This window comes from Scaptodrosophila lebanonensis, unplaced genomic scaffold (genome assembly GCF_003285725.1).
Source record: "Scaptodrosophila lebanonensis strain 11010-0011.00,11010-0021.00 unplaced genomic scaffold, SlebRS2 tig00000080-arrow-pilon, whole genome shotgun sequence".
Classification (NCBI taxonomy): Eukaryota; Metazoa; Arthropoda; class Insecta; order Diptera; family Drosophilidae; genus Scaptodrosophila; species Scaptodrosophila lebanonensis.
The window spans coordinates 4,587,112-4,608,827 of record NW_022060561.1 but is presented as its reverse complement, the minus strand read 5'-3'; the positions used below and the strand labels follow the sequence as shown (position 1 = coordinate 4,608,827).

Sequence of the window (21,716 nt, the reverse complement as noted above, 5' to 3'; positions counted from 1 at the left end):
TATTTTAAAATATAAAGGAATAAATTTCAAATGAATTTGAATCAGTCATTCCAATTTTAAAATGTTTACCCTCAAACCGGAATTTATAGGCATTTCTATAAATGATTCAACTAAAAGTATTCGAAAATTAAAGGGAAAATATAATTAACCAAACTAGATATTTTCGAGTTCAAACTAATAAGCTAAACGCGCGGACGGAAATATTGGTCATTATCGTTTTCCAGCACTAAGCTAGTAATAAATACCAACGATTACTACGTTGTCAATGTTGTAGCTTCAAATGTGGAAAAGTACCGCCTGAAAGCGATAAAATACTACACTTCAGCTGTGATGTCGTGTGCCCTGAAACATTATTATTTGCGTGCTTAATTAATTTCAATTAAATTGCCTAAAAACCTTTATTAGAGAACGCGCGCGATCGTAAACGCCATTACTATGGAAATGCTTCAACTTCGCGATTTGAAGCCGTAAAATATCGAGTGAATGTGTGTGTGTTTGTAGGCCGAGCCTTTTTTCTGGCCCACAAAACAAACAGAGGTCAAAAGTGCACGCGGAGCTGTCGAAAATGTTAAAGAAATCATCACAAAATACACTGGTCCCCAGTGTGAACATTATGAAGTGCAATATTAAATATGCAGCGCGAAAAACAGGTACAAACGATGACGTAAATAGAACAGACAGTGACCCCTGCGCGTGTGATTATGTATCTGTGTTAGGGAGAGAGCTGCCAAGCCAAAATTCAAGATTTTGGAGTTCAATTATTTATGGCAATTGGACACTCTATTATTAAGTGTATAATTTTGCATTAAATATTTTTGTTATGGTCTTTCTTCTACTTCTTGCTATCTCTGCCATTCACAGGCAACGTTGGACCATTAAAAGCAACGCCAAAAAATTCCAATGCTGATAACAAGTACATACAACCTTACAGTCTACATATGTGTTTGAGTGTATGGTTCTGTGGTACGCGCATCAGCTGTTCTCTGTTGTAATACTCTTCACTTACCGTTTCACACATCATTTTCCAAGCGCGTTTGCGAATTACAGAAATCAAAACAAAAACTATCAAAACATGCAGGCTGGAACTAAATGAACCTCATTATTATGGTACATCCTCGCCGTAACTCTTATCGGAAAATTAAATACATATACAATGTCTAATATCCCCACACATAGTTTCCGTTCTCCAAAAAGTCGGTCTTGCCTTTTGACTTGGCTTTCAAAAATAATATTTAAATGAAAACCAAAAAGTTTAATTTTAATTAGTCGTTCACAAATTTGAAGCAAAACATATTTTTCTATAATTTAAATACGTTAGAATTTAAATTAATTTCGTAAATGCTTAGGTATGGAGGGTATGCAATCTTCGGTCAACCCACTGATAATGTTTTTCTTGTTTTGATTGTGTGTGCCACTAGCTGCTCGCAGTTTTTGTTTTCACGATCAGTTCCGTTTGTGAAATGAATAAGGCATCGTCGTTGGATGGCACTTGCCAGAACCGAAATTAATAAATGTGAGATATATATAATACCGAGCGTGCGTTGACGTGAGTTTCAATGAAATAGCGACTACCATCAGAGCAATAATAATAATAGCAACAGTGGCAAGTGAATTTACATTATCAGCCACAATTTCCACTGCTTTGACGTCTTATTTTCGACATTGTGTATTTGTTGTTGGTGTGCGCGCGTTTCGTGATTATTCAAACACGTGCATATGTATGCATAGTTATTGTGACGTATCTGCATACGTACGTTTATATATGTATGTATATACATGTATATATATAACGGCAAACGCGTAAAAAACTGGGCGTGTTTGCTTTTGAAACAAAATCGAAAAAATAATAAAGCAACAAGTGCATATTAGAGCAAATGACAGCCGGGCGTAAAGTGTTAATAAATTATGTATTTAATGAATTGAATTTGGTGTGAATTATTCTATTACAACAACGCAAAATAGTACATACATAGATAGATAATTTCACAACTTCTATCTGGGCAAATAGAATTGTATACATATAACCATTTATTTGCAACATGTTAGAAAACAACAACAGCAACAATAGTCGATCATTAAACATTTTGTGCGTGTGATTTTAATTAATCAACTCTTCATTGTGCTAAAAATAATTCCGTAAAACCTCAAATAAATTTCGCATGATCACAAAATATAGCAGATCAGCAATAAAATTTACAAAATAAAAATAAGAAAAAGCCAACCAACAAAATGTTGACTGGATAGTGTGAAAATTATACAAAATAGAAATCCTAAACATAGTATAAAGCGCGCTCAAAATACCCAAAATCCAATCATATTTTTAAAACATTGCCCGGAGCCTAAAATCCAAACCCATTGCTCATCACTAAAATGATGCTGAACAAATACGAGAGCTACCAACGCACAACCAACAGCCACACCATGTATCCGCACCATCAAACCAACCAGCACCACCAATTCCAGCAGCTCCAGTATGTCAGCGGCGATGCAACTGGCATATGCAGTTTCCCCAATGGTAATACGTTGACCAATGCTGGCGCCAGCAGCGTTAACTCTGCTGATTCGGCCGAACGTGAGTCCATACACTCGGGCCAGTTCATGGTCTCGCACTTTGAGGCTGAGGAGGCGCAAGATGATCTCGAAGATGATGGCGAGGTAAAAATGCTCGATCCCGAGGATCCCAGTCTGGACAAGGCGGGCGAGCAACCGAACACGTGTCGCGATGTTCAACTATATGTGCCACAGAAGACAGTCGTCCATTTCTCCCGCACGGATCAGGAGTGCGATGAGAACAGCATGAGCATGATCACCTCCCATTTAGAGATCGAAACTTCGCTGACGAAGCTCTTCAAATGCATGAATCTAGCCTACAGGTGAGTGAGAGCGACACGTGAGCGAGCTCCAAGTTATTGGGCCGCTGTCCATGCACCTGCCGCATGATAGGGCCACATCCAATCCGCTGACCATTGCCGACTTCACATGTTGCTTCGACGTCGACGGCACTGCCGGCGTCTTCGTCGTCGTCAACGTTGTCGTCGCTGCTCAGGTTACTTTGACTACAGTACTGAACTTCGCATTAATCGGCTTCCCATTTCGTTGACAGCGTTTTCTGCAAACGTCATCTCAAATCAAACAATATCAATTTTGTATTTATGCATTTTTGTTGCACCTAACTTGGGTTTAAGCACGTACTCTTTATTTGTTGTTTTCCCCTCCCAATTGAAAAGTTCATTCAGGCCTTTAGTCATCAAATCATCTTATCTAGAAGTGTTTTCTGAAATCGTAAAGACAAGTCACTGCCATAGGTACGACTGATTCAAAAAAATACTAGCTCTTTAAATACTCTTTAATACTTTAATACTCTTAAATACTCCCTCATTATAGTTTTATCAAAATCTCTTCTCATTCTTTCATTTATGTAAGATAGGTACTTGTAATCATTAATTCAGATCCATTCACATGTAGGCTCATATCAAGAGCTACCAATATCTATTGTCTGAAAACGTTGATACATAAAAACGAGTTCCGTATTGAGTGAACAAACAAATTGTTGAGCAGAAACTTGTTTGATAGTAGACGAAATAAAATTAAAATTTCATTAACCCAAAATTCCATAAACGAGCCTCATGGTTAAGGTTGTCTCGTAGACAGCTTTTTTTTATTACTAATGACGTAACAGTCTTAAGACTAAAGAAAGAGAAGATAACATAAACAAATAATTCAAATTTCGTCTTTTATTTTGTATACAAAAAGTTGTCCTAGTTATTATTTCTTTATGTAAATCATGGGCTTTTAACATATACGAGTAGTACATTGAAATATAATTCTTGAGTAGGCCGTTCTAATTCTTATATTCATCGAATCGGCGTACAACGTCATTTGTATCATGATCGGAGCCGTGTACAGAGTAAACCCAACCGCAACAAGTGCTACAAACACTTCAACTAGTTTGTTATGCATTTTTAGCATTGCTTACACACCTACAAGTATGTATGTATCTGAGCTCTTTGGAGGGTGTGCACTAAGTGGAATAGCAAATGCACCCGTTGTTTGTTTAGTATTTCATACTGAATCATCGAAAACAATAACAAAGGCCGGTCTTATGTGGTCGTCTACTAATTACTACAAAACAATATATATTAAACTATACATATACTTGTATATACATGTGTGCATTCATATTGATATCAATATTGATACCTAATAGAACATTTAATTGGATGCGATAGGAAATGCACATTTTTTGTGTTTATTGTGAACATAATTTGGAAAATTCAACCTGCATTTATATAGGAATATTATCGAGAAAGAGCGGCAATAGGGAAACCCATTCTACTTCTACCTCTTATTATGATTTGCTTTTTTGGCGCACTTGCTGTATAAATTCTGCCAAGATTCGTTTCAAGATTAACGTGCTTGTGGGTTAGGAGGCCAGATATTTTTAGACATGCTGGAATACATAACAGTATATAGATTGGTAGCTATATAATATTTATTTATTAAAGCTATTTGTTTATTGTTTTTGAATAAAGTAAATACGCTACATCATAGATCGAACACGAGGTGTATGAGTAATACGTATTGGCGGGCACCGTCCGCAGAATCAAGTGTTTGCTGCATACATCTTTATGTATGTATATACACACAAATACATTTGTTTGTCGCCAAGTACCTATCTCGGACAGTTCCGTACAGTTTTTATAACATCAATTAAAATTTGAATATTTTTTCCATTTGCAGCCAAAAGCTGACCTCACCAAAATGGAATCATTTCAAGGGTGTCCGTTTACGTTGGAAGGACAAAATACGTCTCAACAATGTCATCTGGCGTTGCTGGCATATGCAATGTAAGTAAATCCCATACATAATATATCCGTTAGTATAATCTTTTCCCATAAGAAATACATTTTACCCTGACAATGCTATCTGTATTATGAGTGTAAAACAAACTGTGGCGCCATTTAGATTAGAAATAACTAAAATTTGCTTCTTTTCTTTGGACACGTTTGGCTGCCTCCAGACATTATTCATTATATGTATACACAATTGTATGTTTAAACAATTGTGTCCGCGTTGCCAGGCGGTTGACCAAGAAATGTCTGCCGACAACCACATCGGCAGCGGTGAATACGCACTTTCGTGTTATCAGCGTAACCGACTTATCAGTCATCTGGCGCACTTGTTGTTGCCTTTGTTTAAATATCATTTCGATTTGTTTTTGCATCAATGTAATAACAATTTGAAGCCAATCATATTTGACGCTCTGCGGCACTTCGGTAATCACCAAACGGAATCTTACAAAATACAAATGACCCTCAATTCAGTCAACAGTTCTTCATTTTTTTATATTTTTCTTCAAAAAATTCCACGTTACATCACATGTGCGAGTGAGATGACCATTGTGCCACAAAGCCTCGAGATGATGATACTCGCAACGATTATCAACGGTCTGAGGCGACGTCAAATGGAAAATTTTAGCTCTATTTATAATGCTAACTACCTTTTGTCTTGCTTTTAATCGCCTATCTCTAGCTGTATTATTTGCCATGTGGGTTTATGTTCTACAGTATCAGAATGTTGACTTATTGTGAAATATAGTCTAGTAGTACCCGTAAATGCGACACAGCCCCCAAATGGCGGCCCACACGTGTGAGCCGCCCAACATTAGCATCTATCTCATTCCCAGCCTGCTATCTATATTCAAAATCTTATCACAATTTTGCCCACTCTTTGCTAAATCGTGTTTTTATTCCCCTTTACAGTCATACAAAAGCGCAGAACGCCGGTGTGTCAATTCGCATCGCCGCTGGACGTTGACATACATAGTAATCCTCAAGTAAGTATTACCAACTGACGTTTCCCATAGTGCTCCGAACTAAAAACAAAAATAAACGCGAAATTCATAGCTTTGTTTGATTGGCCTATAACAGATCCCCCACAAAAGTTGAATAGCTGTATTGCGAATGCAAATTGTAATCAAAAACAAGTAGAGAAGCAAAAGTCGAGTATCCCGTGTAGAATAATTATGCCTGTATGTGTGTGTTTGTGTGTGTCTGTTTGCCTTAAGAAAGCAGTAACAACAACAACAGCTGCGGGCACTGCTTGGTCTCATATACATATATGGATATAACTTCCTGTTAAATCACTATGGCATTTCAACTTATAATCACTAACTGGAGTTATTCACATAAGGCATTTTGAACTAAAATTTGGTGTCCCTAGGTCTTATAGTCTCCGAGATATAGGCGATTATACGAATGGAAAATCGGGAAAACCCCCATAGGGGGGCAGTGGGGGAGAAAAGCAAAAAAATAAAACAAACTTGCACAGCGTACACACATAAGCCATCTTTGTGTCTAATTTGGTGTCTCTAGCTCTTATAGTCTCTGAGATCCAGGGGTTCATACAGACAGACAGATAGGGCTAGATCGACTCGTCACGCTGATCAAGAACACATTTATACTTTGTGGGGACCGCCACGCCTCCTTCTGCCTATTACATTTTTCAGGTCGCGCAAACCTAGTATACTCTTGTACATTTCATGTACAGAGTATAATAAAACTGAACAGATAATAGAGCATTACATTTAACATTAATTTAAAAAAAAATTAACTGAATTTGTGATCAAATTATTTGCTCCTGACCATAATGTTTATTATTTATCTATCGTAGTTTTCAAGAAAGTAGTTTGCATCGCTATATATCGAAAATATTTGAATCGAAATGGAGTTTTATATATTTTCCATTTAAAAGCAACAATATCGTATGTTGCCTCTGAAAACAATTTCAACTTCCCAGCTCAAACTAGCAACAAGCAAATACTTAGAAAAGTGGCTTAGCCTACTCAGTTAGAACTGAGATTTTTCGCTGCTTCTTAGTTGCTGTTCCCCCATTTCTTGGAATTGGAATGTCAATTCTTTTCCAGCCTCGTATCGCTATTCGTCTAGCAATATTTATTATATTTAATGTTTTTTTGTTTGATCACCTGCTCGACGCATGATCAACGCACCTCGCTACTTATTATAAGATAAGTGTCTTCCCCTTTGTCTGCCCTCTGGCGTGCAGCACGTGATAAGCAGCAGGCAACCAATTCTGTCTAAATTTGGCAATCTGTAACCTATCGGCTTGGCATATTTATTTATAATCTGAGATTTTAAACACGCGAGTACACATGTATGTCTGTCTGGTAATCACTTGCCCACTTGTGGATGATCAAAATGCCATTGAACTCTGGGTCAGTTTTCGGGACCAATAAACGAAGATTCAGGAAATTTAGGTTTGTCTCTTTGTGGACTGCTTTTTACAGCTTTACAAGTATCTGCTGATTAGATTTGAGTATCTTCCCCCACTCAACTGGACACCAGAGCATTCATATCTCGAGTACACACCCTTTTTATAATATTTCCCAATTTTTTTTTTTGTTATCGTAATTTGCTGACACAGCGCACACTCTTGTGAGCTTATCATCTTATCGTAGCGCTTTGGTTGTAAACTCACATCAACTCGACGCTATACTCACAAAAAGATTTATCTTATCGAGCTATACGTTTTTTTTGCGTTTCTAATGTGGAAACTAAGAAATTAGAAGCGTCGTATACCAAATAGAAACTGCTAACTTAACACTAAAAATAAAAGTATTATAATGGGCGACATAAAATATTAGGATTTTATGTTCGTCCATTATTGAATTTAAGTGATTGGAAATCAGTTGTGAAAAGAACGTGGTGTGGGACACACTTACTATAGTATATATCTAAATTTTTTACCCCACCTTTCAAAATGTGCAAGGTATTTGTCAAGAGATTTTTATTCCAAGTGATTACAAACAAGCAGCTCGCTTTTATGAACGTTAATTCTTTTTAATCGTAATCAAGCCAAAACATATTTACTTTTGTTTACAATTATATTTCCATTCTCTTTCCCTATCTCTCCTCTTTATACAGACCGTAGTACTTGAAGGCAAGTACTGGAAACGTCATTCGGCTGTCATTAAGGCTGAATACAGAAAATGGCGCAAAAATTATAAATCAAAAGCAACAGGCTGCTTGACCTATGATTCGGTAAGTTTTATATTATACATAAGTTTTCCCATGATTCGTTCTACAATTGGTAAGCCTGTAGGGACTTTGTGGAGTTTTCCATTTCCTTGAATTGCACCAATATAACCATATAAGTGAATATGGCCGTAAAGAGCTAAAAATAGAGAATTTATCACATACATGTAGCCAAGCAAATGCTAATATTTTACGCACTTTGAACAAGGTGCTCTTATCTAGCGCGAAAAAACCATAGGCAGTTAGTATGGGCTGTTGACGCAAGTTCTTGAGCAGGAATTTGTCCACCTAAATTAAAAATAAAACTGAAACAAACTTCGAACTGCAGCTCCATTGACTTGAGTTACCATTCTATCCAAGCCCGTACCGGTTCGCGGCATCTTTGCTAATATTTTAGCTGTTTTGTTGGCCTGAAAGAAAATTTGTAACTACATCAATGTAATAAGAAATGTAGGGATAAACCTTACAGCTATCGAATTTCCTGCAGACATATTAAGACTAATTTTACAAGGCAGTTTCTACAATCAAGGGATTAAAACAATGGTTATTTAATATTTATACAAGTGTTTAAACACAGTACACATCTGATAACAATTCTTATCATTAGTTTTATGCTGGCGTACATACACTCCCCTTAATTGGGGGCCAACAATAAGTGACGTCTCTGCTGGTTTTGTGTCCACCAAATTTTAGCCGAACGACAGACAGTATCCCAATTGGCCAATCACTCACCTCCTCCGACAGAGTATTATTGTGCAGCATTACTAGCATTATCAACCAGGGCATACTCCAGAAGCAGGCAGTCACACCAATGCTTAGGCTTTGCCATCCACTGCCGAACTTAGACTCAAACACGGTACTAATCAGATAAAAAGGACCATCATTGGCAACCAGTAATACCAACGCGATAATGGGTAGAAAGAGAAGACCGAAACACTCATTTAGTTCATCTGTACCCAGCTTAATAAGACTCTGACGTGCGTGCAAGGCTTTTCGCCATATCTGGGGCGAGTTGCGCTGCAATATATGGTTATAATGCTGGATTCCTGAGGTCAAAATCCACCTAAGGCAATCAAAAAAGACCAGAAGCAGACACATGACGAGAAAGCTGTAGCTGTATGTGATCATGTAAACAGCTATAGCGAACGGAGACAGACCCGATTGCGAAAATCCGTTCAAATAGTTGCCCACGCAGAGTAGAAACAACATGACGTACAGCACAAAATTTCCGAGAAAACGTCGTTGCAGTTTTAGATCTATGCAGCGCCTATTGAGTCTTAGCAGCGTTTGAACTAGGGCCGCGTGACGATGTCGCCGTACATAAAAGCAGACATAGAGAAGCCACAGCACCATACAGGAGCTGCGAAAGTTCACCGTCTCGTAAAAATTTCCGGTTCTATTATAGTTTGGCAAATAGAACTGTTTTGGCTCAATGTGAGCATAAATAAAAAGGGCAATCGCTGCAGAGAGTATTACTAGCGTATAGAACCAAGCGTAGCGCTCGGAACTACGTGTAACGTGCAAGGTACAGGTCCCCACGTCGAATTCGGCGCAAAGCATGCCTAATGAATATAGTACTCGAAGGTACAAGCGGAGGTCGCGATTCACGGACATGCCCAGAAGGACTAACAACACTGACTGGCCACATTCAGCTAATTAAGTACCTATGTGTTTTATTTGGCTAGTGCGTAAGTCCTGCCGATTATCTGCATAGATTATATAACAGTATCTGCCGACATTTGGCCTGTTCATGATAGGAGGGCTGGTGAATGCGAGCATACGAGAGCAGGACAATAAGTAGTGTTTTCACATAACAAGAATCATATTATTTTTCATGATATATCGACACATTAAAAATATGATAAACAGCAAACGACCGGTTAATATGTATGCTCCAATATAAAATCCGAAAGTCCGCTCACACTGATACTCATTCGCGAGTGAGCTGAACAGAAACACAAGTCAAATGGATGCGTAGGTCAGTGCACGACTACACCTATATAGATCACGATTGAATGGTTGTTATAGATAATGTTCTAATCAACTAATTGGCATGAACTCTTTACACCACTTTAGATGATATGTATATCCGATTAATTTTTATAAGTCGAATCCAACGTAATCAAATCACTTTTATGAAAGAAGTATAACTTAATGAGGTCTCGTGACTTTCGTCAACTCGGATAGCATCTTACTTAAATTATTTTATATCCTGATTTGCCCCACTTGAGTGTCGAATAGTCTTATGTTGGTACTCACTGATCACTTTCCCAGCGAATCTAACCAATTTAAATACCGTACGTACATCTCGGCTACAAATCAAAAATAATTCCACTTATGGCATACGCACTTTAGTCTCATTATTGTAACGTTTCCGAAAGCTATTGGGTGATAAATGATCGTGCCATATAAAATGTAAATTTACAAGTTCTGAATTCGAATAAGAACTCGACTTCTCCAGTTGATTAAAAATTCGTAATAGCTAAAAAGTAATTGTTTCGGTAAAATTAACAGTGTTATTTAAATTACTAGATTTCATCACTCGGTAAGCAACGTTTATAGAAAAGTTTAAGTGAGTGCGGCACGTACCTCTAAGCCTATCGTATTACTAATTAGGGCCACCGCACACGACATCAAAGTAGGGAAAAGCCAAACAAAGTACTCAAGCCAGTGCTCCCGCAAAGTTGTTATAGTCCCAGCTACCATAGATGTGTAGATTATGTTGGCCATATCAATTGAATCAATGATTATGCACAGCATTACTATGAAACCGTATACCAAGCTGATCTCATCGTTGCATAGAAGGAACATTTTGTCGTGCAAATTAAGATATCCACGTAACCGAAGTAAATCTAAGTATCCCTCATTAGAATGCTCCACTTGGTTGACCAACTCTTGAATACGCTTGCGGTTCCATCTCAAAACATTCCGTACGATCTCTATAAGGCACAAGTAGGTACCCAGGGTGCAGCTGGTAAACAAGAAACGCAGCGGATATGCCATACAGGTGAAGAACAATAGTAGCGAAGACTCACTCCACAGGTCAAAGATGGTGTTTTTCACTAACAATATGACGTATAACATGTTCATAATTAGTAAGATCCAAATCAATCGCTTAGGCATTTCCAAAGGGATGTGTGGTAGATACTTCCATCGACATAACTCCAGTTCTTGCACAATTCCTAAGGTGCATTCTTCCACCGAGTAAAGCCAAATATTTTGGACAAACAGCGCGAACAGGACGGCAAGAAGCAGAACGTAATCAAAGTGTTTTCCCGTGGTTGTTATAACTATTGGATAAAATTGGTTCCAACAAAAGATAACTATAGGCACGCACACAACTATATAAGCCAGTTTCGCGAGGAACAAAACAGTATAGGAAAGATTGTTCTGAAGTCGGTATTTGTCTTTCTTAACATCGTAGTCAATTGCCAAAACACCCGTACATCGACAGATGCGATAGTAAATGTAAAGCTCACTAATTGGTTCCATAATGCGTTAGAGACTGACTATTCAGACTTTTGTAAAAGTTGGCTAGACCTTCTAGGTAAGACAAAAGCAACCATGAAGATCTGACAACAACGGCTGCAGATAATAAACCAATCAAGTAATTACGACATAAAAATTTAATTTTCAGTGCAGTTGATATAAAACCCCATTGAAGAGTGGAAAAAGTTCCTCTATAATTTAAAATTAAGCTAATGGCGTATACGCACCTCATTCTCACTACTGTAATATTTCCGAAAGCTATTCAACTATAAATGAGTGGTGGTCATAAAATATACATTTACAAATGCTGGGTTCGATAACAATTTCAATAAGTTAACTAATAAAAAGAGTGGTAATAGATATATAGCAATTGCTTAAGTGATACTAGGGAAGTTTAATAAATTGCTAGATTTGATGTATCGGTAACCAACTTTTATACAAAGGTTAAGTGAATTTCGGCACGTACCTCCAAGCCTATCCTATTACTCATTAGGCCCACCGCACACGACATCAAAGTAGGGCCCAACCAAACAAAATACTCAAGCCAGTGGTCCCGTATAGTTGTTATAGTCGCAGCTACCATAGACATGTAGATTATGTTGGCCATATCAATTGAATCAATGATTATGCACAGCAATACTATGAAGCCGTATACCAAGCTGATCTCATCGTTGCATAGAAGAAACATTTTGTCGTGCAAATTAATATATCCACGTAACCGAAGAAAATCTAAGTATCCCTCATTAGAATGCTCCACTTGGTTAACCAACTCTTGAATCCGCTTGCGGTTCCATCTCAAAACATTCCGTACGATCTCTATAAGGCACAAGTAGGTACCCAGGGTGCAGCTGGTAAACAAGAAACGCAGCGGATATGCCATACAGGTGAAGAACAATAGTAGCGGAGACTCACTCCACCGGTCAAAGATGACGCTTTTCACGAACAATATGGCGTATAACATGTTCATAATTAGTAAGATCCACATCAATCGCTTAGGCATTTCCAAAGAGATGTGTGGTAGATACTTCCATCGACATAGCTCAAGTTCCTGCACTATTTCTAAGTGGCATTCTCGAACCGAGTAAAGCCAAATATTTTGGACAAGCTGCGTGAACAGGACAGCAAGAAGCAGCACGTGATCAACATGTTTGCCCGTAGTTGTTATAGCGAACGGATAAAATTGGTTCCAACAAAAGAAAACTATAGGCACGCACACAACAATATAAGTCTGCTTCGCGAAGAACAAAACATTATAGGAAAGGTTGTTTTGAAGTCGGTATTTGTCTTTCTTAACATCGTAGTCAATGCACAAGATACCCGTATATCGACAGATGCGATAGTAAATGTAAAGCTCACTAAATGGTTTCATAACACTTTAGAGACTGACCTTTTAGGATTTTGTAAAAGTGGGCTAGACCTTCCAGACTAGGGCAAAAGTAACGATAATTTCACGCTTGAATGAGACCCGACAGCAAACTAATCAAGTAATTACTACATCAACAATTCATTTTCAGTGCAGTTATCCTCATTCGAGAGTGGAAATATTTGCACCGTAATTAAAAATTAAAGTAATGACATCTACGCACCTCTTTCCATACTACATCATTGCGGAGCACTAGCATAAGCGATATTATCCACGGAACATTCCAGAACAGTGTTGTGGAGAGTGCATGCCCCATGTTTCTTAGGCCCACATCCCGTGCATCCATCTCAAAAACGATTGTTATAAGGAAGAACGGGGCAGCTGGTGCTATTAGTAGTATATATGCCACCATTGGTACCATAATTAGTCCAAAGTTAGAGTTAAACTGCTCGCGACAAATCCAAAGAATATGGCTTTGCCTTTGCAGACATAACCTAATATGTTTACTCGAAGTACACCCGTCTAGCTCACGATTATAAGCACTCAACAAATCGGCAAAGATTTGTGCCAGACAATTGTAGAAAACAATAAGGAGGCCAATAAGGACATAGCTATAGGTGGAGAACACTGTCAGCAGGAAACAAGGCAGTGGCGCGACTTCGGAGTGTGAAAAGGCCTTCGAATAGATAAAGCCGCAAAGCGCAATCAATACAGTATTGAGGACGTAAAGTCGCAAGGAGCGCGATGCGTGAACATTTTTCAGTATCTCCCGATTTTGGTGTAGCAGAAGGGAAAGGAGCTTTGCGTAGTTACTCCGCTTCACAAAGAAGTACAAATATATAAGAGCGACGAGAGCGCACGCGAAACCATAATTAATAATTAGATACATATTGCCCACCGGATTGTATTCTGGGAGTTGAAAACTTTGCGGTACCATCGCGAGATAGCAAAGGGATACGAACGCGGCGCACTGGGCTGTGACAAAGCCAGTTAGTCCAATAATTTCATCAGCACTGGAGACGTGTGTCGTGTATGCCGTTCGAGCATTGTGTGTAATACAAAGAAGACCTAAACATTTAAGCGTTATCAAATAGACACGCAATTCAGCACCCAGCGACATGTCAAAGCATACTGAAGCAACCTGCAGAACGCTAATATTGTAAAAGCCCTCGTGGAAGGGTGAAAGCCGTTTACGATGCGCATGAATGGAAAACGAAGACTAGTTAAAACAATTAAAAGTAGTGTAATATTGTTCTAAACTGAAATATTCAACATGAATCGTTTAATTTAGTTGTTGTTTTTAAGTAAGTGAAACGGTCCTTCGACACTAAACTACACTATAAACTAAACCACAAAAAAAGATTATAGTAAAGAAGAAAAGACTACAACAATATTCAACAACTAGCTTTATGAACTTCAATTTTATTTTAGCCTAGTGTCATCAGGCCTTAACGATTAGCCATTCCATATAAGGAATAGCCCTTCTCTTAAGATAAACTTGGTAAAAAAAAATTGGGAATGCAATCCATACTTATAAGAAAAACATGATTGGGGCGCATTGAAAAAACAACCTCTGAAAAGGAGGTTCATGTTTCTTTAAAAGTAAATGAAAATACAAGTATTTACTCACCTCTTCGTCAATTTGATTGTGCAACAGCGTCATCAGTACGTAGAATATCATAGGAACCAGCCAGATAAGTATCCAAACATAGCTCCAAAATGGAACGCTTTGCAGTATAAAAAACACTATGGAGGAAATGTTTAAGGAACCGTTGAGCATGTGCATGGGAAACATTCCACCATAGATGACATTAACTTGTGTCTCGCAGATGAACATGACTTCATTATGAATTGTTAGGCAGCGTTTCAGCTCAAGTTCGTTGAGGATTTTCCGTTCCAATGATATCGCAATCCGCCTCCTCTGGCTGCGCAACATTTCATACATCAGAGAAACCACAGCCCCGTGGAACGTAACGATAAAATTGAAGTAAATATTGCACAGAAAATAACAGAGCATAGGCACGTAAGTGTAAATTGAAAAATCAGCGCTCTTTAAACAAAAATATACAGTAGTGATGACTTGAACCAAAGAGCAGACGAACCAGCTTCGCAGCAACCATTGTGGTATGACAAATGGGGAATCACATCGATCCGCCAACTTGAGTAAGCGGCGCAGCATCTTGGAATGCCTTTTCTGCTGTAGCTTCATCCAGCAGAGCAACATTGTTAGGGAAATGCATGCTACAACTAAAAGCAATTGATCAAACTGTATCTCAATCACTGTTTTATTCAAATGGTAGCACACTGTATAAATGGACCAGCATAGAGTCGCCTGAAGCACACCATGAAATATGTAAATGGAAAAACTATGTCGGAGACGACAGCTTTCGTAATCGACACTACAAATGCCCAAATAACGGTGTATCTTTAAATAATCCAACAGCAGTGCCGACTGCATGTTGGCTCTTGCTCAATGTTTTGCTTACTAGAACCAACTATCAACGCTTGGTTGGTTGGCCTTTTCTTATTATCGATAAATTAAGTTAGGCCAACAAACCCCGAGGGTTGAATAATAACCGCCAACTACTTTGTTGCAGTACTGAAAGGTGGTGAACTTTTGTAAAAGCCATAAACAATTTCATAATTATACTAAAGGGTTGGGACAATTAATTATAGCGGGTATCCAAAGGAAAGTCATTGTGCACCATTTATATACTCTGTACATAAAATGTGCAAGAGTATACATATTAGGTTTGCGGGACGTGAAAAATGTAGTAGGAGGAGGCGTGGCAGACCCCACAAAGTATATATATGCTTGATCAGCATGGCAACACGAGTCGGTCTATGTCTGTCTGTCCGTCCGTATGATCACCTAGGTCTCAGAGACTATAAGAGATAGAGACACCAAACGCTTTATGTGTGCACGCTATACGAGTTTGTTTTATTTTTTGATACACCCCCCACTTCGTATAATCACATATATCTCGGAGACCATTAGTAAATTTCCATAACTCCCGTAATTCTTGGAATTTTTTTTGGCAAATGTACGAATTTGAGAAAATGGTCTCGCCAAGCTGAACAGGATGTATATAATCAAGTATTTGTACTCTACTCTCTATTTAATGATTATATTTTATACCAATTAAAACCGTTCTTCTTTATCGGACATTCTTCCAGAAGAGCGAGCTAGACTTCTTGGAATGGTCACCGCTTAACGATAGAAACCTAATGCCAGATGACTGGACCACGGACACTCTATTCTCGGCTATAAATGGTCCGTTTCCATTTCCTGACTCCAGAGAAATCGGTAAGTGCACAGCTATATCTTGCTATAAATCGTACTTAATGTAATAACGTAATTAATACTTAATAGCTCGCGGTGCTGGAATTGCCGATTTCATACAGCCCAGCTTGGGTCCGCTGCAACCGAATTTAGATGATATCGACATATCGTTCTCCGGTAAATAATGTTCATTAATTATGAAATTAGTTCGTTGCTTATCTCTATGTTCGACTCATTACAGATCTGCTGCCGAACACACGCTTGCCACCAGTGCCCGAGGAGGGCACCGATGCTGAAATGTTGAAAGGCGATGACTTCGGCCTTTCTTCTATTACGAGTGCATCGCATACGCTCTTTAGTAACGACAGCATGATGGACGTAACGTCGGGCAGTGGTCAGGTGGACGCCAATATGCTCGAGCTGAATACACCGATCAACACAATGCCATATGCCCAGCTGGAGCAACAGTTTGTAGTGGCGCGTCAGCAGGCTCAACAGAACGCGGAGGTGCAACAGCAGAACAATTTACTGCTCAACGATGGTACGTTGGCGACACAGACACAGAACCAGACGCGACCCCATACCGTCAAACACTTTGGTGCTATTGGTGGCAATGACAGCAGCAATCGCTGTTCGTCCAGCGACAATTTCCCCAGCAAGAGCGTAATCAATGGACGGGTGGCCAAGAGCACGCAGCGTCCATTTAGACGTGAACCACACAACTATGACAAGGCTCAGCCAACGCTCCATCAGACAACCATCTATCAGCAGATGCTGGCCGAGCAGCAAAAGAATCAGCAGCACCATTTAAATGCCGGAGTAGTGTTGCAGTCGAGTTCTTATCAGGCACAGCAGCCGCAGCAGCAACAACAGTCGATGTTTAATGCACAAAACTTTTTAGCTGGCTATGTTGATAGCTATCCGCAGCAACAGCTGCAGGTACAGCAACAGCAGCAGCAGCAGCAACAACAGCTCAGCGTTAAAGTCGAGCCAAATACTGCGGATGTTATGGCGCTGCTTAACGAACCCTACAACTCCAACTCCCACAGCTACAAGCCCTATCCGCTGTTCAAGAAGTCTGCATCAACTGGCACTTTTCTCAATGTTCCACGTCTACCGCAACAGCAGCAACAATTGGGCGGAAGCCCCAATTACTTGCACGAACAGCAGCAACAACAACAGCAACAGCAGCAGCAGCAACAATTGCAAATGCAGCAAACGCTGTCGCTGGGTCTTAGTAACCAGCAACTGTTGCAGCTGGCGCGCCAACAGCAAGCAAACAATCCACAACAACAACAGCAACAACAACAATTGCAGCTGCAACAGCAACAAACTGTAGCCAGTTTACTTATGTCACCTCCGCAGCAAACACAAGTACAGTCCGCGATTAATGTAAGCACTCCCTGGCCTACACCCAACACCAATATCTTGCCCAAAGAAATGCATCGCTCCAACAGTCTACCACTCAATGTGTCGCTAAACAAATTGCCGGACGCTCGGCAGCTGCTGCCTGAGCATTTCGCCGTGCCCAAGTTGCATGTGAAGGGTAAATCGCGCATCCGCAGCAATTCTATGCATCAGCATACCGGGGCCGGATCAAGCGGTAGCAGCAGTATTAGCAATCTGCTGGTGACGCAGCAAATGCAACAAACCACCAGCGATCCCATGCTAAACAGCACGCTCGCCCAACTCTTAACGTCCAGTGAGTAATTGGAGAAATGCCTTTTCTGATTTTAATAAGCTAATTCCTTTTACCGCCTCCTCCTTAGACAAGCGTCAGGCGGCGTCATTAGGCGCCAAGTCGTCGCAGCACATCCAGCAGCAGCAGCAACAGCAGCAACAATTACAGCTCAGTTCTTCAACAAGTGCCATCGCCAGCAACAGCAGCAACAACGCTGGGTTGTATGCTGTCGCCGTCCCCTCACCACCCAAACCGCAAACGTATGCGCCTGCGCAGCAACACTCACCAAAGAAGTCCGCCTCATTGCCAATAGCTTCAGCAAAGCCCGCGCTCCATAGTCCGCCCGGTGGCGCCAAAATGCTCAGTTTCCCGCTAACGGCTCAGCAACAAAACACAAACACAACTACAACAAGTAGTCTGAGTCTGTCGCCCGATTCGCCTTTCCACGACTCGCAGGACTCGCCGCTATCACCCACGGCCTGTCTCAAGTATCAGCCGCGTGACACGCAACGCCGTGCCGGCCATATACACGCCGAGCAGAAGCGTCGCTACAACATCAAGAATGGCTTTGATACGCTACACTCACTCATACCACAGCTCCAACAGAATCCGAATGCCAAGCTCAGCAAGGCGGCCATGCTCCAAAAGGGCGCCGATCACATCAAACACCTGCGACAGGAGCGTAATGGGCTGAAGGACAAAATCGAGTCGCTGCGCATGGAACGCGATGCGTTAAACAACTCGCTGATGTGAGTTTTACACAAGGCACATTGTGGAGACGCCTAGCGATCGAAATTTATATTTTATTTATTGTTGTTTCAGGCATCTGCACTCCATACTTCCCGCAAATGGTGCGCCTGTTACGCGGCAGGGCACCGAGCATGTCCGGCAATTATACGAGAACTATGTGCGCTACCACACCATGACCAATTGGAAGTTCTGGATTGTAAGTACACCGCTAAAGTGTCCCAGCTTTAGTTTTAGTATTAGTTTTTTTATACTCCAATTTTTCGTGTATTAGTTTCCATAATCATGTAGTTGTTGTCAGACGGCCTTGTGATTTGCCAGATGCGGCTTTTCCCACCTGTTGCCGCCGAGCGAGTACATAGTTTTTATAACCCCCTGTTAATGGTACATATATGATCAGTATCAGGAAGAAATAATAAACCCGACTGTCCACCCATCGACTGTTCGTCTGTATGAACACCGTTAACTTGTGAACCCTAACAACTAGGCTTTTGAACCTTAACAGCTAGGACATGTAGCCTTTTGTTATCCGTAATATAAACAACGTATTGAAATACAAAAATAAACCTTATCCGAATTAAGCTATAAAAATATAGCTTCAAATGGAAAAATCGCAATCAAAATTCGTATTTAGAAGGTAATTACCAAATTTGATCGAAATTTGTGCCAAATAAACGCGACAACTACTCCTTTATAAAGATATCTTAACCCAATTTGGTATTTATTATTTTCTATGTGGCTCATCATGTTCTGAACTATCTATGATGTACTTATAATTGCTAAAACATATATTTTAAACTATTAAGAATGCCCTGTTACCCTTTTGGTATGAGGTGTTAATTTAGTTTTAAATTTACACTTTTTCCAAGATTCTAAAATATTATCAAACCTAATTGACTTGATTACTTCTGCCTACATTCTACAGCTCGGTCTTATTTTGGAACCGCTGCTAGCATCGTACACCTCAACGGTGTCCAGCGCAAGTCTGGATGAATTGCGCCGTACCGCCTTTCTCTGGGTCGATCAGCACTGCTCGCTCGTCGATCTGCGACCCGGTAAGTCAACAATAAATAAATCCACAAAAATTCTCGCTAACCTAATTTCTTTCCTATCATGTCTAGCTGTCACGAACAAATTAAAATATCTGTCCATGCACACGGATATTGTGTCTGATCCACCCAGCTCGCTGCAAGAAGAGGTAGTCAAGGCTTTACAGAATAGTAGTGGCCAGCATCCGAACTTACATGGGTCCTAGCCGCTGCCTTCCCTGTTCCTGATATGAATTTATTGATTTAAAAAAAAAGCAATTTTAAGAAAATTTTAAACAATTTCGAACTTCGGTTGAAAGTGCAGCAGGAATTGTACAAAATAGGCATTAGATATGTTATAATATAAATGGTATATCTCTTTCTATGCCGCAGCAGCTAAAGGAGGTGAAGAGCAGCAAATAGTGCCTACTTTAATTGACTTAAGATTAAAATAAAAGATTTTACAATTTTTGACAAAAACAAAAAAAAAATACGTTTTAACTGTGGTGAATGGATTTGTGGGTACCAGTACCAGTAATCGCGGCCTACCTATTGATACATAACAACATGTTAAGGGGCAATATGCATAAATGTAGGCTATGGCCGTCCCGATCTAAGCTAGCCAGCTCTTGATCTGCTCGAAGCAATCGAAATCGTTCTCAAAAACACCATTCTTTAACAAATAGATGCTGTTTATGGAAACTTGTCTTTATTTTAATTGTTGTTGTAATCTTCAGTGTGGCCTAATATCAAAATTTTAAAAATAAAGTGGGTTCGATCGAATCTATCGATCGAGTGCCATCGATTACTGATACAATCCCAGCGCTTTTTTGTATACTATGTACATATCATACAAACATAACACGCGCCATATTTTTGAACTAGCGACCATTTTGTCCACGATGGCGGCATGTGTGTAAATGAATACCATATGTATGTGTGTGTGTGTCTTGCTCTGCGCGCCCGGCTTGACAAGTTTGAAGACTCGAAGTTGGCTGCGCATATGTATATTATTTCCGTTTTAGGCGCAGTGCAGTGAGTGCAGCATATTCGAAAGAATGTGTAATACATTTTGTAGAGAAATGTCTTAGAAATCCATAGATTATAATATAATATATGTGTCTACTACATTAATAAATGAAAAAGTGTGAAAAATGCGATGGCGAATACAGTGAGATTATGTACACAAAAAGATTTCACAAAGCAAAAACAAAACAAGAGAGAACGCTACAGTCGAGCAAGCCCGACAGTGTAATACCCTGTACCCAGGTAAACTTCCGTCACTGAGTGCGCCCAAAGCAGCAGCAAAAAGAGGAAGAAGAAGAGCGAACTTGTTGGTGCAGTTTGGGGGGGTTGTACTGGCGAGAATTTGTTTCGCTAATAACTTTTCTTAGAATTGACTGAATTGAATAACATTTTAAACAACAGTAGATAATTATTTATAAATTATGTGTGCAAAGTTTGGTTTAGGTAGCATTTGAAATGTGGACGCTATTGACGAAATTCTGCTGCGGGGGAAGGGGGGGAAAATTAAAAACAAAAAATAATAAACTCGTCCTTACTCGGATCTAGGAGAGTCTGGATGCCAACTTTGGTTATTCTAGCTTTTATAGTTTCTGAGATCCTCGCGTTCATCCAGACGGACGGACAGACGGACGGACATGTCTAGATCGATTTCTCTCGTCATGCTGATCAAGAATATATATACTTTATGGGGTCGGAGATGCTTCCTTCTGTATGTTACATACTTTGCACAAACCTAATATACCCTTTTTACCCTACGGGTACAGGGTATAAAAAAAACGTATGTACATATGTATAAATATAGTAACGCACTGCATCGCTCCGCCTCTATTTATGCGCCAAATATATTACATCACAGAGGCTTGGCTTGTGTGTAGAGCGGAGAGATGTGATTGCAATGTAAAGGAGCAAACATCTTATTTCAAAAACTAGGGCGGTGCCGCAGCTCCAAATTTTTGGTAGTATATAATTAGGGACTCTCAGGCCTATATTGTGCAATTCTGTAATCATATAAGTCTGGGAGTGTCTGCAAGTATGCTGCGCTTGA

General features: G+C 39.7%; 2 protein-coding genes across 4 annotated transcripts; one reads left to right on the top strand and one right to left on the bottom strand.

Annotated features, from left to right (window-relative positions):
* The first annotated feature begins 355 nt into the window (after positions 1-355).
* On the top strand, positions 356-19,910 carry LOC115626133 (protein WBSCR14 homolog). Of its 3 annotated transcripts, XM_030521389.1 has the most exons (12): positions 356-650; positions 1,419-2,873; positions 4,741-4,847; positions 5,763-5,836; positions 7,944-8,060; positions 16,084-16,213; positions 16,280-16,366; positions 16,431-17,891; positions 17,959-18,619; positions 18,693-18,816; positions 19,543-19,672; positions 19,739-19,910. In XM_030521389.1, exons 2-12 carry the CDS (start codon positions 2,371-2,373, stop codon positions 19,870-19,872), a joined length of 3,528 nt encoding a protein of 1,175 aa, XP_030377249.1. In that variant the 5' UTR covers positions 356-650; positions 1,419-2,370; the 3' UTR covers positions 19,873-19,910. The 3 variants fall into 3 exon arrangements, with proteins under 3 accessions (XP_030377249.1, XP_030377250.1, XP_030377248.1); XM_030521390.1 differs by lacking the exon at positions 356-650 and having other exon boundaries at positions 1,036-2,873; positions 16,087-16,213; XM_030521388.1 differs by lacking the exon at positions 356-650 and having other exon boundaries at positions 1,043-2,873.
* On the bottom strand, positions 8,089-9,668 carry LOC115626135 (gustatory and pheromone receptor 39a). The gene is made up of 4 exons (XM_030521393.1): positions 8,787-9,668; positions 8,402-8,464; positions 8,253-8,342; positions 8,089-8,193 (listed from the first exon to the last, which is right to left on the bottom strand). The coding sequence occupies exons 1-4, from the start codon at positions 9,666-9,668 to the stop codon at positions 8,101-8,103; spliced, it is 1,128 nt and encodes a 375-aa protein (XP_030377253.1). The 3' UTR covers positions 8,089-8,100.
* Positions 19,911-21,716: the final 1,806 nt, after the last annotated feature.